Source organism: Psammomys obesus, unplaced genomic scaffold, assembly GCF_907164565.1.
Source record: "Psammomys obesus unplaced genomic scaffold, mPsaObe1.curated_primary_1811, whole genome shotgun sequence".
Taxonomy (NCBI): domain Eukaryota; kingdom Metazoa; phylum Chordata; class Mammalia; order Rodentia; family Muridae; genus Psammomys; species Psammomys obesus.
In genome coordinates this window covers 71,051-88,503 of record NW_026596028.1, presented here as the reverse complement: position 1 = coordinate 88,503, position 17,453 = coordinate 71,051, and the positions used below count along the sequence as shown (strand labels likewise).

The window sequence follows — 17,453 nt, the reverse complement described above, 5'->3', positions numbered from 1 at the left end:
AGCGCGGGGAGGCGCGCCAGCCGCGCTCCGGGCGGACGGGGCGGCGCGGCCCTGACAGGTGTCCGTCCACGGCGGCGACCCCGCGCGTCTCCGACGACCCAACGCCCAGGGCGGACGCGCCGGGGGCCCTTCTCCGCGGCCCGGACCCTGCCGGGCGCGGTGGCGCGCGCCTGTGATCCCAGCACTCGGGAGGCAGAAGCAGCCGGAGTTCTGAGTTCGAGGCCAGGGCAGCCGGGGCCGCACGGAGAAGCCCCGTCTCCAAGCCGGAGCTCAGGCCCGATGCGCCGCAGTGCCCACGACGGCCCACCCCCCCGCTTGTGAGGCCTGGCCTTCCCCTCCGAGTCGGTGACACTCCGGGGGAGCCCGCGGCCCGGGAGGGGCGGGGCTCGGACGCGTCGAGCTGCGCCTGCGCCGTGGGGGCGTGGCGTCGCACCTGCGCGAGTTGGGCGGAGGGGGAGGAGCGAGGTGACGCAGGCGTAATAACAGAGAAGGTGCCAGAAGGATCCCAAACAAGTGGCTGCGGCCGTCGCCCCGCGGTCGCCGGACGCTGGCATCTGGTGAGGCTCCGGGGAGGCCGCAGGGCGGCGGGCGGAGGGGCGCTGGAGCGGCCTGGGTGCTGGGCGAGGGCCCGGGGGGTGCCACCTGTGCGGCGCCCAGGGCCACCGGGCCTTGGACGGGGTGCCCTGCGGTGGAGCCGAGCCCCTGGGTGGGTCGGTGCCAGGTTCGGACCGTACCACCCGTGGAGGGCCATCTGCCTGGGCTTGGCCCTCCCGGCCGGTCGTGGCTCGGCGGGGTCCACCGTGGAACCGCGGGCGCTACCACTCCTGCCGGTGGGAGGGAGAGGCCGAGGCCGTTGAGGGTGTGGGGCCGCCCCTGCCCGGAGACACCCCCCGGGGGCCAGCGCGTCCCTGACCGCCACCTCCTCCCCGCCGTGTGGGTTCTAGGCCCTGGTTCTGAGCTTGTTCCGCACCCCTCCCCTGGGAATGGCGCTGTCCGGGCCGACCCCGGCCCCGAGCTGGGAGGAGGAGGAGTGTTTGGATTACTACGGCATGCTGTCGCTTCACCGTATGTTCGAGGTGGTGGGCGGGCAGCTGACCGAGTGTGAACTGGAGCTCCTGGCCTTCCTGCTGGATGAGGCTCCCGGCGCCCCCGGCGGCCTGGCCCGAGCCCGCAGCGGCCTGGAGCTGCTTCTGGAGCTGGAACGCCGTGGGCAGTGCGACGAGAGCAACCTGCGGCTGCTGAGCCAACTCCTGCGCGTGCTGGCCCGCCACGACCTGCTGCCACACCTGGCGTGTAATCGGCGCCGGCCAGGTAAGCGCTGGCCGGGAGGGGAGGACTTGCGGGGCCGTCCTTTCCACAGTGGAAACCCCGAAGGGAGCGGTGATGGCCTAAGTAGGAGTGAGCTTGTGCTATTCGGCCTTATGGAGAATGATCGTGTCCGTTGTTCGTGGAACTTTTTGTGCCAGGCAGAGGTGACCTTGTCATGCGTGAACCTTATAGCCCCCCATTGCACGGGGAAAACAACAGGTTCAGAGCCCCTAAGCACCGTGGCTGCGCGTGAAAACTGCATCCTTCCTGTCGGCCACAGAGAAGTGACAGCCAAGATGCCAGTTCGTGAAGCCTGCATTAGAGGAGGACTCAGTTAATAACAAACAAGGAGCTTAGATTTAGACTGAGTGAGAAGGGGAGAGAGCCACAAATTGAGAGTGGTAACCCTAAATTAGGCAGCAGTGGAGGGATAGTTTTCTAAGAAACGGTGTTTCAAATAGCAGTGGGGGAAGGGCATGAAAATGTGTCAGACGCATAACACATGTAGCTAATACGGGCAGGATTCAAACCTGCCTGCCCTGTTTCCAGGGTTGAGGCCCTCCCTCGGTTCTTGGGCAAAAGGGGAGGGGCTGGGAGGGTCAGGATGCCAGGAGGCCTGTGGAGGCTTCCTTGGGAGATAGTGCTCGGGGTTGGGGAGGGCCTTTTGAGCTTTCCTGTCCCGTAAGAGGCCTGTGGGATTTGTGTAAGCAGAAGGGCACCTCTAGGGATTGGCTGTCTGACTGTGGAAAATATGTCTGCATGTCAGGCCCCGGAAGAGAAGAAAAAAGGCCTATGTATGTCGTGACCCCCCAGAGTGAGCTGGTAGCAGAAGGGGGCAAGGGCCATCGCAGGGACCTGGGCGGGCAGCCCCGGGAGCACTCTACCTTGGGAGGCATGGGTATTTGGGTGTGTCCTCTGAGGGACCGGGATTAGGCATCATCCTAGGAGTCTGGGCTGGGAGGAAAGGGTTCCATGAACGCTGCCCCCTTCTCTCTCCCCAGTGTCCCCTGAGCGCTACAGCTGCGGCAGTTCCAGCTCGTCCTCCAGCAGGACCGAGGACGGTTGCCAGCGCCGGCGATGGGATGCAGGTGAGGCCACTGTGAGGACACTGATAGTGTCCCTCCCTCCTGCAGCGTGACTAACCTGCATCCCGGCCCTTGAAGGGAGCGGCCCGCAGGGTTAGGCTGCCTGTTCTGCAGCGTGTCTGTGTTTGTTACTGCTGAAGGAAGAAGCGTGTCCTGAAGCAACAGGCTTGTGTCACAGGGACTCATGTTTAACTCTGACATCATGTCATGGCATGTGACCTGGCAGTCACACGGCTAGACACGTTTCTGAGACTTATTTATTTAATGGTGATTGCCTTTAATTGGTTAAACTTCTGTGCTATAGTTAGTGTGTACATACACGTCTGTGCTTCACATATCTAGAGAAGTTAAATGTACAGAGAACATCTTCACTTGGACTCAGGGCTGACATTCTGCTGTGCCTGCGTGTGCGTGCGCGCGTGCACGCGCGCGCGCGTCCACAGTTGCGTGAATTCACGTGCGGAGGGCCTGGAAGTTGGCCCCAGGTGTCTTCCTTATTCACTGTAGTTACTGAGACAGGGTCTCTGCTGAACCTGGAATGTAAGAAGGTCAGTGTGGCTAGCCGGCTTGCCCCGGGCACCCCAGGACCTGCCTCCAGAGCACTGGATCCCAGGGGGGCTCGCACCCACCTCACAGGCCTGACCCCCGACCCCCCATGCTGCCACTCGGGCCGGGTTGCTGGGGCAGCGACTTTCCTGCTGTGGTTAGCGATGAACAACAGTGCTGCTCAGGGTGCTCCGCGCTCGGCTGTTCCTCGGGGACTTAGCTTCCTCTTGTGAGCCCTGCCTGGACCAGTTACCACGCTTGTAAGTGGTGACTTGTTTGTTTATTGCTTGTGTTGGGCAGCTTTTTTATAAACAGACACTTGAGACAGGCTCTCAGTCGCCCAGGTCCTCCTCGGCCTGCCGAGCAGCCGGCTTACTGGCTTGTTCTGTGAGGCCGGTGCACAGAGCAGTTTTTAAACTGTTGTTGTTTTAATTACCGATTTTCCGTTCCTGTGGTATGAGGCATCGAACCTAGGGCTCTGTACTGTGAGGCGGCGCTCCTCACCAAGCCACACCCAGGCCCTCCCTGGGCCTCTTAGGCCTCTACTGCTGCTCTCCAGGCTTTTTTCTCTTTCCAGTTAACAACAGAGGATCACTCTAGACCAGGCTGGCCCGAGGCTCACCTGAGATCCAGCTGCCTCTGCCTCCAGAGCGCCGAGACCGAGGGTGTGCGCCGGGAAGCCCCTCGAAGCCCCGCCCCCTTCCTGCATAGGTAGATAGCTCTTTCTGCAGTGCTTTCCCCAACCCTCCTTCATCCGTGGTTACCGTGTAGCTGCCCACCTCCACTCCCCTCTGTCAGTCCTTCAAGCCCGGATTGCTGGGCCCTTCCCTGGGGCGTGCGTGTCTGCACCATTGTGAGTGCTTGGCTTTAAGATGCTGAGGCGTCCTGGCTTGTCTGCAGCTCCCCCCCAAAGCCATCTGCTTGTCAAGGGGCCTGGTGGTGGCCGCTGTCTGTTTGGGGATGTGTCTATCCAGCGGAAATGGGAAAGCGGGTGTCTGCTTCTCAGGACAAGTTCTTCCGAGCTGGCTTCGGCCCTCGGGCCTCCGGTCCCCTGGGCCCTTGGAGGCTGAGGGTTTTAAATGCGCTTTTAATTGTGTGTATGTGTTCGGATTTGCACCCCTGAGTGCCCATCCAGCAGGGGCTCCAGGCAGGCGTCCAATCCCCTGGGAGGTGGAGCTGCTCAGGGTTGTGAGCCTTCTCAGGTTGCCATGCCGGGAACTGAACTTGGGCCTTGCACAAGTCGTGTGGACACTAACTGCTGAGCCTTGGCTCGGGCCCCTGACTGCTTCCCTTTAGAGTGGAAATCTTGGCCGCTGACGCTGGCTTGGGTTTGCTTCCCTTGTCCCGACAGTAAAGAGGTAGCTGCTTGTTTCGTGTGGAGAGGTTTGGGACATGTCAGGCATGCTCCGCCTTCCCCCCCGCCTGTTGCAGGCCCCTCGTTTATTTTCTTAGCACTGCGTGTCTTCCCTTCCCTCTCGACATTTCCCAGCTCTGCTTTCCCTCGAAAGATCTCAGTGCTGGTGTGTGTGTGAGAGAGCGAGCGCGCATTGTGTGTGCTGGGGAGTTGATGGCACACGTATGAAGTCAGAGCACAAGTGTGCAGCGGATTCCCTTTCCACCGGCGTCTGGACGTAGGGTTGCCACCGAGTCTCTCCAGCTCTCCTCGGTGTTACGGTGGCTCTAAGGCGGGGTTTTGTCGCATAGTCCCCGCTGGCCTGGATTCCTTGATCTTCCTGACTCACCGTCCCTCTCCACTGTCAGCATCTAGTGCCTGAAGCGCGAGATAAGTTTGTAGTCATTCTTGCCGTGTGAGCATGCACGTGTGTTTTGAGACAAGGTCTTACCAGGTGTGGCCAGCTGTGGCTGGCCTTGAACTCCCAGGCATCCACCTGCCTCTGCCTGGGGTGCGGGATTGAGGACATGCACAGGCCTCTGGTTTGTGTTTGCTGTTCTTCGGTCAGATCCCACTGAGTGTGCCGTCACAGTGTTCTAGGGCAGGCCTCATGTACTGACCCCAGCCGTGAAATTATCGTGGGATTTTGCTACTGTTGTGAGTTGTGATTTGAATATCTCTGTCTCTGGAGGCCTTAGGCGGCCCTGGGCAGGGTTGAGAGCCGCTGTCCTGAAGCACCTGCCTCACCCTGTCATCAGAAGCTGGCGTTACGGATTGTGTGTGCACCTCGGTTCATTTGTTTTCGTGTGAATCTTCTCTTTTGCGTCTTTTCATCTTGTGTGGTTAAATTCCACGCAGTGACGTGACACGGGGCGATGCTGACAGCACCTGGGGACCCGTGGAGACGCGTTGGTTGTTTGTAACGTGCCCCGCCCGGGCTTCCCTCGGAAGTGAGTGGTGTGCGCAGTGCCCCGCGTCCCCGTCCTGGGACTGTCACGTTTACAGTCTCACGGGCCCGTCTCTGTTTTGGGTCTAAGGCGGAGCACACTGGCCGGGAACCCCTTGACCCTCCTCAGCCTCCTGAGTACCTTGTTTTCCTGGGTTCAACAGTTCATCACAGAAGTTATTCCTCCTGTTAAACGGTTGCATTCTTATGTTTTTCTTTTTAAGCTTATGTTTTTGAAAAGACATAACATTGACTTGTGTGTGCGTTGTTTCAAGTCCCAGGCGGCAAGGCAGCTCCTTAGTCCTGGAGTAGATGCCTTCACCCACGGAGCCAGGCCTGAGCATGTGTGTGCGCATGCGTGAGAGAGAAGAGTCGAGAGTGACCCACGTTAGATGGCCTCAGCGCCTCCGTTTGGACGGTGGGGTGGGGATGAGGTCAACACAGGATCTCTTAGCGCCAGCCTGACCTCAGACTTAGAGTCTTCCTGGCTGTACCCCAAGAGCTGAGCTTACAGGTGTGTGCCCCCTTCCTCGAGAAAGGGGTGCCGGATGCCAGGGGCCGCTGCGTCGTGGCACACGCACATCCAGCCTTGCAGAGGATGGCAGGGGGCGGCTCTCTTCTAGGCAGCACCACCTCCAGAAGGCTCCGCAGAGGCTCCCTGCTTCTCCCGAGCACTTCTGGCATTCTTCCTTCCTGGTCCTGAGCTGGCTCTTCTCTGTCTTCCAGCCTCCCCTCCAAGCAAGAGGCAGCGTCGGAGTCGCGGCCGCCCCAGCGGTGGTGCCCGGCGGCGCAGGAGAGCGGGCCCAGCGGCCTTGCGGCAGCCTCAGCAGCAGCAACAGGAGCCAGGCAGGCCCTCAGAAGGCAAAGTGACCTGTGGTAGGTCCCCAGGGGCCCTGCGAATGCTTGTAAAGTGTCCATGGTGGGTTGCGGGGTGAGGCACACTAGGTCAGTAAGGACTTTCTGTACCCGCCCAGCTCCTGAGTAATGACTCGGAGACTTCCTGTGTTTATCGTTAGCTATGGCACCACGCTGGGCAGAGTTATTTTAACTCGGCAATCCAGCCTGGCCTACGTCCCAGCCCCGCAGCTCCATACCTGTCCTTCCAAGTCTCACCTCACACCTGCTTCAGTCGTCCAGCTGGCGACTCCCGCCGCTCTCCCTGTCCCCACCTGGGCACCCCACCCCACCAGAAGTCCCGCCTACTGGCCTTCAGCTCTTTATTCGACCAGTCAGAAGGTGATGGAGAACTGTGTTTACAAAACATTGGGACAGGCGATGCCTCCTAAAATGTCCGTGCTGAGGTCTGGCTCGTAATCAGGCCTGAGAGGCACAGCAGTCAGCATTTGAATATACGAGAATAGTCTCTGCACACTGTACAGAAACATCACTCCAGCGCCCTGCATTGTCTGGGGTGAGTGGGTAGCTATGTGCTCTCTCTCTCTCTCTCTCACACACACACACACACACAGGAGGGGTCACTGCAGTCCAGCTGATATAATACAGCATAGTGTGTGCTAGGGAGAGAAGCAAGGACTCCAAGTCAGGCTGCTCGGTTATATCTTAGCCTTGGCTTTTGTTTTGTTTTTTGTTTTTGTTTTTGTTTTGCTTTTTCCAAAACAGAGTCTCACAGTGTAGTCTTGGCTATCCTGGAACTCACTCTGTAGACCAGGCTGGTCTCAAACTAGAGATCTGCCTGGCTTTAACATTGGCATTTAAAGAAGCTGCCTGACCTTGGGCAGATGGTGTGAGTGTGAGAGAGAGAGAGAGAGAAAGAGCTCTAAAGAGAGAGCTGTTCCCACAGCTGTACCGTGAAGTGCTTTCCTGGCTCAGGGCTTGTGGTGGTGAGGCTTGCTGTCGGGGCTTGAGGCAGGAAGGCCTGCCCCTGTAGGACTGACCTCGCAGCTGGGTGACAGTCCATTGGAGCTGAGATTGCCGAGGCGGTGGTGGATGCCGTCAGGGGCTGGTGCGGAAGCCAGCTGGGCCCTGGCAGGAGGCAGCGCCGCCGCACCACAGTTGGGAGTTTGGGTTTTTGTTCATGTTTCTACTTTCTCTTTTCTTTTCTTTGTGTTGAGATGGGCTTTTATTATTTGTTATGTAGGCTTGCCTGGTTCTCGACATATAGTCCCAATGCTGGCCTTGACCTTGGAATCCTCCTGCTTTGGCCTCCATAGTGCTAGGATCTATTAGACTTGTGAGAGCCATCCTAGGCTCTGGTGCTCTGTCTTTGAGATATTCCCCTGTGCTCTGGGAGGGCGAGGGCTGGAAAACAGCTGTCTCTGGTTCTCCCTTCCTTGCACTGCATAGACCTAAGGACACACTAGGACTCTCATCCAGTCTCACACTCCAGAGTGTCTAATGTGTGGGACACGGCGGCCAGGCCAGTGTGACCCGCAGGCAGGTGTGCATGGGAGCCCTGTGGTCCTTGTGTAGGTGCCGCTCTCAGGACGAGCTTGAGTCACTGGGAGGGTGGTTCCTGTATGACCTCTGTGCACAGCGGCGTGGGGTTACGTGCTGGAAGTAGAGGTTTGCAGATAGGCGGCCGTACAGCAGGTGGGACCTTGGAGGTCAAGGCCTTATTCTGGGCTTGCAGGGGCCCCAGAGCAGTCCACCTACCATTTCTTTCACATAATTTTTCTTGTTTTTTGTTGTTTTGTTTTGAGACAGGGTTTCTCTGTGTAACCTTGGACTGGCTTTGTAGAACAGACTGGCCTCTTAAGTCACAGAGCTCCGCCTGCCTCTGCCTCCTGAGTGCTGGAGTCACGGGTGCACAGCACCTGGCTTCACATCATTTCTCTTGTTGCACATCTCTTCATCAGGCACGCGCACTGGTCTAGGCAGTGAGGACAGGATTAGACCAGGTAGTTCCTGGCCTCCAGGAGTCTATCAGGGTGTGTTAAACGAATAACTCACCAGCACCAAGGTGGTCTCAGCCGGCACAAAGCGCCTGTGAGCTGCAGGAACCCCCTGATGGAGGGACTGAGGCCAGTGCCGCCAGCAGGGAGCTGCAGGGTTCTCAGGGGACACAGCGGACGAGCAGGCCGCAGCTGAGGAGGCTGTGCTGGAAGCTGGATTAGGCCTGGGAGGGAGGGGAAGCTGGAGGGTGGGGCTCCTAAGAAAGGAGGCCCTGGCCGGGCGCCTCCTCCTGCCGCAAGTAGGTCTCGAACACACTTGCCCCTCCTATTGCCTGTGTGGCCTCCTGGGCCCTGGGTGGTGTCTCCCCTCAGAGGTGAGGTGGCAGATGCCTGTGCTGGGTGCCACCAGGAACACAGGGCGCTGGCGTGGGGTGAAGGTGGCTGCCCAGGGCAGGGAGTCACTGAGGGCCTGGGCAGACCAGTGCCAGGCTTCACGGCTCTTCCCTGAGGCCAGGAGCTTGTTAGTCAGGGCGTGGCCGGCACTTGAAGGACCAAGAACTGCTGGTCTGCCTGCTGAGTCACCACAGAGGGTGGGGCTGCCCTAGCGTCTCCCTGCGTGGGCCCCCGTTTCCCTTCTGAAAAATGGGGGTGACTTATTTTAACAAGGCCCTGACCCCTTCCTGGCCTGACTGAGGGAGGGCGCGCCATTCCTGCCCTACACGCTGAAAACGCCCGGCCTCAGTCGTGGCCTCAGTCGTTGCCCCACTGGGAGTAACAACTAAGTGCTTGAGGGCGTCCAGGGCATAGTAGGCCCTAGGTCGGACACAGCCCCTGAGTCCATATCTTTCACGGCCACCAGTGGACACTGCTGGCCCTGTTACTTGCCTGTTCTCTGAGTCTCAAGACAGCTGTTGAAGTAGGGCCTGTGTCTGGCTACCGTTGGGCAAATGTGCCTGCCTGAAAGGCAGGGGAGCGGAAGTCAGAACCACAGCTGGGCAGGAAGCAGGCCTGTTCCTGTGTGTGCACCATGCCTGCCGGGGCCTCTGCTCTTGGTGAGCTGTTTTTCTGGTGGGAGGAGAAGCCACGTCAGAGGTGTCAGATCGGCAGGAGCAAAAGCCTGTGCGCATGCACCTGTGCTGGTCACAGGTGGCCCCGAAGCCGGGAGGGTTTGATGGAGAGTGGGGAGAGGCAAGGCGACGGGCAGACGGGAGAAGGTCTCTCCATGGAGCTCTGGCTAGCCTGGAACTTGTGTAGGCCCGATTGGTCTTAAACCTCCGCCAACACCCCTGCCTCTGCCCTGAGAGTTGGGATTGTAGAGATGGTCGTCAGGCCTGGCTCTACTGCAGTTTGGGGGCTGGGGTTGGGCTTGGCTTTTTGAGATAGTGTCTCATGTGGCCCAGGCAGGACCGGAATTTGGGGTACAGCCACAGTTGGCGCTCCTGACCATCCAGCCTCTGTCTCCCAGCGCGTTGCATCATGCCCAGCTTTAAACTTTTTAATGAAAACTGTATGCCAGCAGGCGGGTTGGCCCAGGACTTCCCCGGCCTTCACCCGTTGTCCACTGCAGCTCGCTGGAGTCATCCCAGTTGTCTCGTCTTACTGCTTATTTCATGGGCAGATCCAGGGTCCCGCTTTTTGTTTTTTTAAGTTTTAGAGTTTTAGAACTATTGGGTTACTTTATTGGGTTCTTACACCTACAACCTTTCCAACCCTCATTCCACCCGATCCCTTCCAACCCCCAACACTGGGTAGGAGAGAAGGTTAGAGGGAAAGGGTGGAGACCTCTTTAGACTCCTTCCTGCTGATTAGGGGCAAATTCAGTCTTTGTTGTCAGAGTACCCAGCAAACCAGCAATAGCAAAGGCAGTAGTGGGGAGCAGCGGGCCTCTCCCATCTGCGCCATCTCCAGAATCCCCAGAATTACACACACACACACACCCTTCCTAGGGCACAAGACAGTCATGGTTACTGGTTGTGGGCAATCGGAAGCAACCCCACGTCTGGATTAAAACAAAAATACGTTCACATAACAACTGGGCTTTGAAAGAAACCAAAATTCTCATTACAGGCTAGCACACTATAGCTCAGGCTGGCTCAGAACACCATATGCAGCCCAGGCTGGACCTGAACTTGTGACAGTCAATCCTCCTGCCTCAGCCTCTTTCATGTTCAGATTCCGGGCTTCCGTCGGCACTGTCTGCTGATGTTTGGAGTTTTCAGACTCATTCCTGGGTCGCAGTGTTTTCTTCCATCAGGAGGCCGTGGTTGATTCCTTGCTGTTCTCTGAAGTTTGGCGGCAGCATCCCTTGGCTAGTTGAGTGGGAGGTGAAGGAACTGGCCTTTAGTAAGGCCACTCAGGAGCGGTGGGCCACGCTGCCACAGAGCCAGGCAGTGAGAGCCGAAGCCCACCGTTGACTCTAGGAGGGCAGTCGCTAGCCCTCACCGTGGTGTGCACTTCCAGAGGCCGCGACCCCGGAATGCCAAGGGAGAAGCCCCTCCCACTTCCGCATCCTTTTCTGCCCCAACGTGAGCCGGCAGTGCTCCCGTCCCTGAGTGCTCCTTTAGGAAGGCGGGGCCCCTGGGGTGGCTGCCACTTTCTTCCTGAGTGTCTCTCTGAGCTTTGCCCCTGTTCCTGCCCCCTTACCAGTCATGCCCAGCAGCTGTGTCATCTCTGAGTCCCGGTCGTGTCCTTGCCTGTCAGACCTGTGCTCACCATGGCCTCCAGAGGGCAGTGTGCCGGGAAACCGAGGTTCGGAGGGAGGGCTGTGTTCACCTCCAGATGGCCACAAAGAGGACCAGACCTCCCGATGCTGCTGACCTTCCGCCACCCTTTCGCTGCGCTGGCCCCAGGCCGCTGGCTGCCCTAAGCTCCTTTTCTCCCTGGACATTGGGGAATGCTGCTTCCTTCCGGAAACACCACGGCCCGGCTTCTCTGATTTTCTGGCTGACCTGCTGTGTCTTCCTCCAGCTTCACGTCAGGTGTCATTTCTTGGACAGGAACTCTGGATGGCAAGTCCGTCCTGCCTCACAATGCCTGTAATTACCTGTTTATACGCTTGTGTGAGGCAGCGGCCCGGGCTTGGGTAGTTAAGAGCTCAGGCTCTGAACTGAACTGGCCACCGCAGAATTCTGCAGTGGTCTAGGTGACTCCGCCTCTGTGCCTCAGTTTCCTCATGTGCAGAAAGGCTCAGCCTCGTAAAGTCGTGGAATGGTCCAGGGCTCACAGGCAAGGTGCATGCAGCTCGGGCAGCCGGGAGAGCCCACTCGTGTGTCGGTGTTGGTGCTCGCTCGTAGTGGTGCAGAGGCTGTGTGGTGAGCGGTGACTCAGGGCCAGAACTACCAGCTGGAGCTCACGGTTCAAACCCGTCCTTCGCTTTCCTGGGCGGCAATCTGTTTCTAGGTCAGAGGTGGGCTGTGGGCTGCCGGAGCGTTGGTTTCCTCATTTGTAGACGCACTAGGGAAAGTGCTCTGAGGGTTAGAGGGAGTGAGGCAGGAGAGCCCGGAGGGTGGTCCTGTGGAAGGAGGAGAGAGCTTACTGTGGGCACCTGTCCCCGGCCCTCCTGCGGGGAAGGTGGAGCACCGATGGCTGGATGATTTCATGGGGGCTCGGGGCTGTGGAGGAGGAGCAGGGAAGGGCCTGGCTGGGCTGGAAGTGGGCACGTGTGCTTTGCTGGGTAAGTGGGTGTCTTCTGGGCAGAGGAGGCGGGTAGATGGTTTTGGGAGAGCGTGAGGAGTGCTTTGTGGTGGCCAGAATGCAGAGCTTGGGCAGATGCTGCAGAACTTGGGAAGGTGATGGAGGAGGTTGGCTTAGGGGTCGGTGAGAGGGAGCGCCTGGGTCGGAGTCACTTGGGTAGGCAGTGGGTTTGGAAGTCACAGTTCGTGTGCTGTAAGAGTCAGGCACTGCACAGCTGCTTCGTTTGATTCTCGTGACCACCGTGCAGCAGGGACCTCCTGTTTGCTTGTGTTTTTCAGATGGGGAAACAGGCTCAGAGAGAGGTGAGGTCACATGCCCAAGGCCCCACAGCTAGAGCGTGGCAGAGCTGGGACTCACTTTCAGGTCTGTGGGACTCCTGCCTCTGCCTCTGCCCAGCCCTGCATGGCCCTGGGCAGGTTCTGTTTCTTCTGCTCCCCTGGTCCCCACCCTCAGATGGGAAGGTGTGGTCAGAGGTTTATAGGAGTCAGGGAAACCAGAGGGCTTATCTGGCCTTTAGGGTGGAGGGAGCTGGGGAGCTGAGGCCAACTCTTCTGGGCCTCCAGTGGAGAGGGTGGGGTTCCCTGGAGACAGAAAGAGGAAGGGTTTGGAGTAGGAGGAGGAAGTGGATGTGGCAGGAAGTCATCAGGCTCTGGGGGCCTGCCTAGTCTTTGCTCTCTGTTGAACAGCTGTGAAAGGTGACAGGAGCCCACATCTTCCCGGGGCTTTGACTTCCTGTTGGGTTGAGGGTGGCCCCCACCTTCAGGGTTGGAGCGTGCCCAGTGTCTGTCACTTAGAGTGCACAGCTGCTGGTTACTGTGGCTTCAGGGACCCCCACTGGGCTGCATTCTCCCTGGCTGGTGCTCCCTGCCCAGTCTTCTCTTCATGTCCTCTTTAACAGCTCTTCCGGCAGGGGGCGTGCCCTGGCCTAAGGGGGACCTTTGTTTGCAGAGGCTCTGATTGCCCAGGGCACAGCAGTGGCCCAACAGCTCCTGGAGACAATGACTCCTCTCTATGGAGAAGCCGCTTTCTGCCTGCAGGAGGCTGCCAGGCTGTGACTGGGGCTAGTCGGCCTGTCTCCTTTCCACCTCCACTCAAGTCTGTAGTGGGAGTGTTAGTAGGCCTGCCTCCCAGGCTCGTTTGTGGGTGCAGTTCTGTGATGGAGTACTTGGGGTCTAGGACGGTTGGCAACAGTCAAGTGTTGGCTACCGCGGTCGCCAGGCATAGCTGGGCCTCACAGCCGTGCACCTGCTGATAGCCTCACACGGATGCGGGGCCAGGGAAGCGGCCAGCCCAAACTCACGCTTGCAGTGCCTCTGAGGGCTGCCTGTCTCCTGCGCAGAGCCGCCACCTTCTGTGGGCTCAGTGGCAGGCACCCACCTTCATATGCTGAGGTGAAGTGCAAACTGCCGGGGCTGCCTGCCCGTCCTATGCTTCCTCCTGACCAACCATGAGCTCAGGGATCTCCGCCTCTCATTGGCCCCGTGTGGGCTTGATTCTCTTCTCTGGATGACCTAGTGGCCCAGGCGGCCTGGGCTTACCCTGTCACCTCATGTTCTGTGGGAAGAGCACTGTGCCCTCAGCAGAGCCTGGTCCCCTCGCTCCCTGGGGCTTGTTGCAGGCGCGAGCTGTTTGCTCTGGGATTCTGTCTGTGAGGCTGGCTAAGAAAGCCAGCTCCCTTGGCTTCCGCATTGGTTCATTCACAAACACAAATTCTGAGCAACAGCTCTGTCCCCCAGGGCATGTGTGTGAGCAGCACAGCAAGCCCATCCAGCACTGGATGCCCATGCTGGAGTAGCTGGAGACAGTAGTCAAAAAAAGCTAGGTACTCTGGGGAGTGGTCAGGGTGTGGGCAGTCTGGCCATCTGACCTGGCTCTTCTTGCTGGGAAGGGGGCCTTGGAACGAACTGGGAACTGGGAGGGAGTACTCCTCAGTGGGCAGAGCCGGTGTGAGCTGGGTGGAGCCTGCCTGCTGACTCAGGGAGCAGGAGCGCTTGAGGTTGGGAGGGCCGCCATCTCTCAAGCCACAGAGAGGTGGAGATGTCAGGGCCTCCTTGGTGTGGCTGCTGGAGGGAGCAGGACAGAGGGAGGGGAACTTGGGTGCCCGCCGCTGAGCCCTCCTTCTCCTGCAGACATCCGGCTCCGGGTCCGGGCAGAGTACTGCGAGCACGGGCCGGCCTTGGAGCAGGGCGTGGCGTCCAGGAGGCCTCAGGCACTGGCCCGACAGCTGGATGTGTTTGGACAGGCCACCGCTGTGCTGCGCTCGAGGGACCTGGGCTCTGTGGTGTGCGACATCAAATTCTCGGAGCTCTCCTACCTGGACGCCTTCTGGGGTGACTATCTGAGCGGCGCTCTGCTGCAGGCCCTTCGGGGTGTCTTCCTGACTGAGGCCCTGCGTGAGGCTGTGGGCCGGGAGGCCGTCCGCCTGCTGGTCAGCGTGGACGAGGCAGACTATGAGGCCGGCCGCCGCCGCCTGCTGCTCATGGAGGAAGAAGGCACCCGGCGTGGGGCAGCGACCTCCTGATCCTGGGGCTGCAGGACTGACCCCACCTCGGAGCCCAGACTGGCTTTCAGCAGCTCTGAGGGCTGCGTCAGGACTGCAGGTTCCTTGACAGCCTCTGCTGCAGGGTATGGGTGTTGAGACGAGAGCCACGGCCGGGCGCTGCTTCTCAGCCCTGCTCCAGGGAGGGCTCCCTCCGCCCTGGGGCCGGGTTTGCAGAGCCTCCAAGCGGCTCTAGCCCGGGCTTTTGCTGGCCCCACACACCTTCGCCTCGGGCTACTCTCTCAGGGTCTGATTTACTGTCCATCGATGTGCTTCGACCACAGCGGGGGGCTCTGGAGCTGGGGTGCCCTTGGGCCTTGCCACCTTGCCCAGCCCTCCACAGTGCACACAACATCTGGCTGTCCTCACCTCCCCCTGCTCCCTGACCTAGGTGCAGGCTTGCCACTGGACTCTAAGTCGAGCATCATGTCAGTTCAAAGTCAGATGTGTGCAGAGCTAGGACCAGAGCCAGCCGCTTTCTCGGGAAGAGAAGGTGAGGACTTAGGTTGATGCAAAGATGTTTCACAAACTGCGCCAATAAAACTGCCTGGAAAGGGCACAGGTGGCCATCACGGCTCTCAAGTACTGTTTGTTGGTGGGACGTGGGAGGGGGCTGAAGGAGAGCAAGCAGGGTGCTAACTCGTCTGCCACAGGCATCTGTCCTTTGGGCCTGGTCTTCCTTAACTGTCAGAGAAGGAAATAGGGCCTCGGCATCATTGGTTCGTAGCCCTGTTCATATATTCGTACTCATGTGCTTTGTACAATTCTGTATGTCTATAGCGGGCATTCTTTTTCATTTGTGTGTGTGTGGGGGGGGGGTCTTCTGTGCATCACAAGTGTCCCTGGTGTCTGAGAAGGCCAGAGAGAGGGTGCGGACACCCTGCCACTGGGTTAGAGCCAGTCAAGTCGCCGTGAGGGTGCCGGGTCCTGAAGCCCCTGAATGTGATTCTCCGCCAGCCTTCTTCAGCTGTGTGCATGGGTGTGGTCTGTGCGCATGCACGCAGAGCCTGTGGGAGCCTGAGACGTCAGATCCCTGAGGGCTGAAGCTCCCACAAGTTGTGAGTTGGCTGGACCTGAACTCCGACCTTCGGAAGAAGATCCCAGGACTTGCTGCCCACTCAGTGGGAGGAGCTCACTGGAGCCCTCGGGATGGGAGGCTGGAGAGGAGTGGCAACCGGGGATTCTCTGCCACTGCCTCCTTCCCTGCCCCCCCCAACCTGGCCTCTGCTCCTCGCCGGCTGAAGCTAACTCCACTTGCTGCCCACCCAAGGCAGAGGCTCAAGAGCTTGAGTTTTTTACACAAAACCAAGTCTTCCATTGCTTAGACTAGGGAGGAAGGGCTTGAGAATGGGGGCTGGGTAGAGGTTTCACATGCTGCCCTTTCCTGGACAAGAAGGGCCCCAGTCCATGCCAGCAGCCCTTTCTGGACCCGTAGTGGTGGACAGGGAAGAAATGGCAAACTTAGGGGCTGAGCGCTGTTGAGGAGGGGAGGTTGCTCCAGCTAGCCTCTGTGTGACCTCAGAAGCTGCTTTTCCTGTCTCCGTGAGAAGCTCTGCTAGGCGCCTGTCAGTTCTGAGACTCAGCTAGCTGTCCTGTGTGGGCTCAGCGAAGGAAGTGGTGACTTGGAGAGGGAAGAGTAAAATGACAATTTCTAGCCTGTTGTAGGCAGGCTGGACAGTGAGGTGAGGCTTGCTAAAGCAGCCCTTTCCTGTCTGGCCTGAGAACATAGGTGTAGTGATTTATTTTGTGTGCCTGGTCCTTTAGAGGACCCTGTGTCCTTCAATGTCAGGTGGTTCTTGGACTTCTGGGAACAGGAGAGGATATAAAAAGCCAGCAGAGGCTGAGAGCTGAGAGCAGCAGGAGTCGGGTCCAGCTGGAGGAAGAACAAGAGAGAGGGGCTGGAGAGAAAGAGGAGATTGATCAAAGTGAAAATGGGAGGCAGGGAAAGTGAGGCAGCAGAGTAAGAGAAGACAGGTGGTGATAGCGGAGCCAAAGAAGATACTGTTAGGAGAGAGGAGAAGAACCTACAAAGTAGCTAAAGAAAGAACACTGAAAGCTACATTTGGCACCCAATGTGGCTAGGCTGTTTGAGGGAAAAAGAAACATTAAAAGACTTGGCTAAGCAGAATGGGAGCAAAGGCAGAAGAAGGGGGATGGATACTTTGTTTCAAGAAGTGACAGGTGATTGCTGAGGCTGTTGTTAGGACATCCTCCACATGTTGGTTTTTTTTTTTTTTTTGCTTTTCTGAGACAGGGTTTCTCTTGTGTAACGGAGTCCTCCTGGAACTCAGAGATCTATCTCCCTGTGTCTGCCTCCCAAGCCCTGGAATGAAAGGTTTGCACTACCTATTAATACCTGCCCCACCCCTAGGTTTTTAGAGCAGGGTCGTTGTTTTTCTCTTTCTCCTTTCGCTCATTTTGGGCAATTTTGTTTATAAAAGTCTGGTTGAGTAACTGGAAAAACTATGGGTGGAATTAGAGGAACGACTGGCTTAGCGCCTGGAAAGGGTGGACATAGAAAAGCTTGGGAATCAAAAAGCGGGAGAAAAACACCAGGAACAGGCAGAATAAGTCATTCCGTGACTGCATCAGCGAGAGGGAGTTCCCCCAGGTACGGAGAGAGGAAGGAAAGGTGTCAAAGAAAGGAACAGGCAGGACGATCAGAAGAGGCAGCCTTTTCAGGAGACAGGCTAAACCCACACAAGTCCTGGGTCACAGGATCCCAACAGCCAGCGTGTCTAGTTGCTTACGCAGTGTGTGCTGCTGATGGGTAATCCTTGCGGTGAAGTAGGATGGCATCCTGCAGAAATGACGGCCTCCGGTAGCGTAAGGAGGCCGTCAGCGTAAGGAGGCCGTCTGCTGGGATGTGCTTACCCTGTGTGAAACCAAGTAATTGGGCCACTCAGAAGTATTCCCAAGGCTGCCTGCCAAGCGGGATGGTAACGTTTGTATGAGAGTCAGCTCCTCAGCCGCAGCGGTTTCGAGGTGGAGAGAAGCCAGGGATTTGGAACAGCACATTAGTTAGGGGGGTTAATACAGTGAGGACCCGTTGATTGGGGAAGGTCACGGTGCTGATGTACAAGAACAGGTT

General features: G+C 58.3%; 1 protein-coding gene across 1 annotated transcript; it reads left to right on the top strand.

The window, feature by feature from the left end:
- Positions 1-187: 187 nt before the first annotated feature.
- On the top strand, positions 188-14,931 carry Dedd2 (death effector domain containing 2). The gene is made up of 5 exons (XM_055620694.1): positions 188-557; positions 945-1,311; positions 2,310-2,396; positions 6,005-6,154; positions 13,953-14,931. The coding sequence occupies exons 2-5, from the start codon at positions 984-986 to the stop codon at positions 14,342-14,344; spliced, it is 957 nt and encodes a 318-aa protein (XP_055476669.1). The 5' UTR covers positions 188-557; positions 945-983; the 3' UTR covers positions 14,345-14,931.
- Positions 14,932-17,453: the final 2,522 nt, after the last annotated feature.